A 4,390-nucleotide genomic window follows, 5' to 3' on the forward strand; every position below is an offset into this window, starting at 1 on the left:
GATTCGGTTTTGAGTTATCCTGCTAACAGACAAACAGACAAACGCGACAGAAAACATTACCTCCTTGGTGGAGGTAATTAACACTGGAGCATTTGCTGTGCTCATCATCCTAATGACCTGTTATGCACACGAACGAACCCATTCCACAGAGTGGCACTCTGGTGTCTGGTTCAAGCCTCCTCTGTTGTGGTGGTGGCTATGTTAAAGATGCATGAGTTGCATCATGGTTGTTTACCCGACTAGCTTTGTCACCAGTCTACAGGGAGAGCTGAGCAGGGGAAGTGCTTGTTCACTCACATTGTTGATGTGCCTCAATGAACAAAATACAGTATACAGTGCTGTTGGTGTTTATCATGAGGTAAGGCTACTGAAAATAACAAAATGAGTAAGCGCCACCAGAGGTTTGACACCGCAGGATGTCTGTCAGAGTAGACCGAGATAAGACTACAAGATGAGGTGAGGAAGCCGGACAGGAGAGGAGGAAAACAAAACAAAACAAAACAGGAGGTAATAATTAAAAAAAAACACAAACAAATAAGAAGATGAAAAATATGTAACTTGTAGAGATATACAAATGGGGGGGGGGGTGTTAAATGATAATGTTAGAGAGGATTGAGCAAAGACAATGAAAAGAAAGAAAGAAAGAAAAAGAAAGAAAGAAAGAAAGAAAGAAAGAAAGAAAGAAAGAAAGAAAGAAAGAAAGAAAGAAAAAAAGAAAGCAAGAAAGAAAGAAAGAAAGAAAGAAAGAAAGAAAGAGAGTAAAGGACTAGAGAGAGGGTAGTCTATAGACTAAAGGGAAGAAGCAGTGGTTTGTGAATGCGACCCAGGATTAGTGATCTATGTTGAAAGATTACCAGTGCTCAGAGTGCTGGCTAATGCATAACATAATCCCAAACATTCCACACTGGATTTCAACTCTGGCCTCAATCTCTCTTTCCATCACTCCCTCTCTGTCTCTCTCTCTGTCTCTCTCTCTGTCAAATTTGTTTCTCCACTAATAATAACAATATTTCAGATAATCCATGTTATTTATAAAGTGCTTTTCATAGCCATAAAGTAGCTCTTTAAAAAAAAAAAAATCTTAATCTTAACAAAAAAACCCTCAATTCAACATTGCACAAATGTTATGCCGCAGTTAGGGAAAGCTCCAGAAGAGCCCTGGCCTACATGGCCGTGGTTGCAGTGGTGTGGTGTGGTGTGGTGTTTGGAGTGGTGTGGTGTGGTGTGGTGTGGTGTTTGGAGTGGTGTGGTGTGGTGTGGTGTGGTGTTTGGAGTGGTCAGAGACAGTCTATTATGAATTAAAAGAATCTTTGGTGTGTGGTGCGGTGTGGCGTGGTGTGGTGTGGCAGGACAAACAGGCCACTGTCCCATCACTCCCCGTACGTGCATATCGGGACTGTCCGGCGGCATTCAGTATACCTTTATTATTATTATTTTATATCCATTCTTTATTCATTATAAAACATAAATCAGTACTACTGGGCATTCTCCATGAGTAGGCTATATACAGTATGTATTTCAATTATTTAATAACCATCTTTAATATTGGAATGCTTATCTATTTAGAAAATAGTGATTTATTAATTAATGAGTAAAACAAAGAAGAAAAGCGGAGATGCAAGGATTCTGCTGGATAGTGACAATGTGTGCATGGGCCAGGACAGGACAGGACAGGACCGGACAGGAGAGCTAACTGCTTCCTGCACCAATCCCACTCAATGGGCTCGGCTCCATCATCAGTGGCAGAGGCAGTCAAATTCATTAGATACGGCTGTGGACAGGACAGGCCTGGGCTGGAAATCTGGCATACAGGACATTTCCCGGTGGGCCGACTCAACAGTTCTCAAGGGTCGATGCTGTGGTTTTTTTTAATTAATATTATTATTAATAATATTAAGTATTATTTTCTTCGAGAATGAGCCACAATTTACGTAGATGGGGCCACACAAAAAAAGCCCGGGCCTGTTTCTGTTTTTGTTTCAGTTCTGCCCTGGCTGTGGATGACAGGAGAGAGACTTATTGGTGCGTGACCAATGAGAGGGTGAAGTAGATAAGGCACTTCACCCCGAGAAATAATGAATGCACCGGCTTGCAGCTGAGGGATCAATAGTTGGCACTCTGCTGCGCATGCTCCCTGGCAAAGACCGTGGAAAAAAACATAGACCCTGCAGCCATGCACAAGTGAATGAATGGTGATGAGGTGGTCAGGGGTTGGTCATTCACTGCTCTCTCTCTCTCTCTCTCTCTCTCTCTCTCTCTCTCTCTCTCTCTCTCTCTCTCTCTCTCTCTCTCTGTGTGCGTGTGTGTGTGTGTGTGTGTGTGTGTGTGTGTGTGTGTGTGTGTGTGTGTGTGTGTGTCTGTGCGTGCGTGCGTATGTGTGTGTGTGCACGTGACAGTTTTCCTACTCACCTCATTCATTTGACTGACCACATGTCACTCTGCAGCTTGTGGGGGTTGCCTGCCTGCCTGACTGTTGTGTGGTTACTTGGTCAGCCATCACCACTCACCTCTCTGCTGCTTCTGCCCACACAGGAGTAATCTTATATGTCCTTGCCATTGATGGAGTCGCCTGTCATCCAGCTCATATGGTTCCATATTTCTGGTCTCGTATGACAGGTTTATGAGTGACCTGGAGATTAAAATTTAAATCTATAACTAAGCTAACAATTACATTCATATTGTCTGACAGTCATAACTTGGGGGAAGGCTTTTTGTGTATGAATGTGTGTATGTGAGTGTATCTGTGCTGCCTGTGGTTCTGCCTGTGGGTGCCTGTAACGTCATCCTGCCAAAAACAACGGGGGTAACCCCCACTTCCACGTGCCAATAGGAAAATAAGGACGTGCACGTCAAACCCCAAATTAGGTGTGCCGGCGCAAGTGTTTTGTCCATACATGGTGTTCCGCCTATGACGCAGGTTCCTTATGTGGAAAAATGAGGCGGGGCAGTATCACAGCTCTCTCAGTACAAATAGCTCGAACCCCGCCTCTCTAGTAGAATCACAGCAGTTGACATTACAGGACAATAGAAAACTGACGTCTGCTTGAGTACTCTAAACTGTGCAACTTGATTATGGAATTTCAAAAATAGTATAAGCACTTCAAACGACTATTGAGTAGTATATCGCTGAACTTGATTTCCTGAAACGTGTGGTACAGTTTCACTCTTTTATTCAAGCTATATTCAAGCTTTATTCAAGTATTTTATTTTTTTAAATACAACTTATTTAAGCACCTCCTCAGACTCCAGTAGCCTATTACACGTAATTTTCACTAAACTCACAGTCTAAAACAAACTACTTTTCACTATGGGCAATGGCGATGTGTTGGAAATATCTGCGAGTGAGCTGGTGCACATCCTTGGGACGCCTGCTGAGCTGTTTGCCTCTGGCGGTTGTGTGATGCTGGACTGCCGACCTTTCCTCGCCTTCTCAAGGACTCACATTCTCGAGTCTCGCAACGTCAACTGGAACTCCATGCTCAGGCGGAGATCCAAAAGCTCCGCGGTGAGCCTGGAATGGCTGGTGCCTGACAAGTCGCTACTGGGCCGCCTGCGTAACGGAGAGTTCTCGCTAATCGTGGTGCTGGATGAGGGAAGTAGGACGGTGTCCGAGCTGAAGAGTGAGAGCCTGGCGAGTTTGCTGCTCAGCGCGCTCCAGTCGGAGGTTCAACCATGCACTACAGAAATCTGCTTTTTGCAAGGTATGTGGACTGTCACTAACAACAAATGTATAGCCATCGCGCACACCAAAAATTGTGCTTAAAGTTGAGAAACACAATAAAAAAACAAAACAATATGGCGAGCAAAATATGAATACGATATATTGTTTATATATTAAAAAATAAACACTACTTTCAGCGGTTCATTCACCACATTTGAACACAATCCCATTCACACAATGCGTTTATCTGGCCTGATACCGCATCCTAAGCATATGTAATTATGTATGGGCCATTCGTTTCAAGTACAGCAGTTATTAAGATATTTTTTTGCTGTGTGCCTGACTTAAATTAATTGTTTCGATATGTTTTCTTTTTTTCAGAGGGATTCGATGGGTTCTTTGCCATGTACCCAGAGCTATGCTTTCAGTCGCCGGTTGTTCCCCTTAACCATTCCGTATATGGTGACTCTGAGAAGATTATCTCAGGAAGACGAACTCCTCTGTATGACCAGGTAAGCACAATACTTCAGTTACAGTTCCACGAAAAGTAAACCAGATGTAATTTTCATCAGTAATGTAAGGAAAAATGCAACATCACTTGTTAATCTGAAACTGAACAGTTGTAAGGAAGAAGTTTCTATTTGATGCTTCCGTCTCTTAGTAATACTATATCAGTAACTAACTAGAGAGGAACCAAGTGCCACAATTCAGGAAGCAATTTTAAACCCA

The 4,390-nt window shown here is 43.0% G+C and overlaps 1 protein-coding gene across 1 annotated transcript; it reads left to right on the forward strand.

Moving 5' to 3' along the window:
* Window positions 1–3,013: 3,013 nt before the first annotated feature.
* LOC134445406 (dual specificity protein phosphatase 2-like) lies at window positions 3,014–4,379 on the forward strand. Its single transcript, XM_063194490.1, has 2 exons — window positions 3,014–3,701; window positions 4,043–4,379. Exons 1-2 carry the CDS (start codon window positions 3,308–3,310, stop codon window positions 4,210–4,212), a joined length of 564 nt encoding a protein of 187 aa, XP_063050560.1. The 5' UTR covers window positions 3,014–3,307; the 3' UTR covers window positions 4,213–4,379.
* The last annotated feature ends 11 nt before the right edge of the window (window positions 4,380–4,390 follow it).

The sequence above is a fragment of the Engraulis encrasicolus genome, chromosome 3 (genome assembly GCF_034702125.1).
Source record: "Engraulis encrasicolus isolate BLACKSEA-1 chromosome 3, IST_EnEncr_1.0, whole genome shotgun sequence".
Lineage (NCBI taxonomy): Eukaryota > Metazoa > Chordata > Actinopteri > Clupeiformes > Engraulidae > Engraulis > Engraulis encrasicolus.

Bases quoted from the DNA above. Each gene is read 5' to 3' on its own strand.
- LOC134445406 (XM_063194490.1), top strand. From the start codon at position 3,308: ATGGGCAATGGCGATGTGTTGGAAATATCTGCGAGTGAGCTGGTGCAC. The intron at 3,702-4,042 runs GTATGTGGACTG...TCTTTTTTTCAG, and splicing joins AGAAATCTGCTTTTTGCAAG to AGGGATTCGATGGGTTCTTT.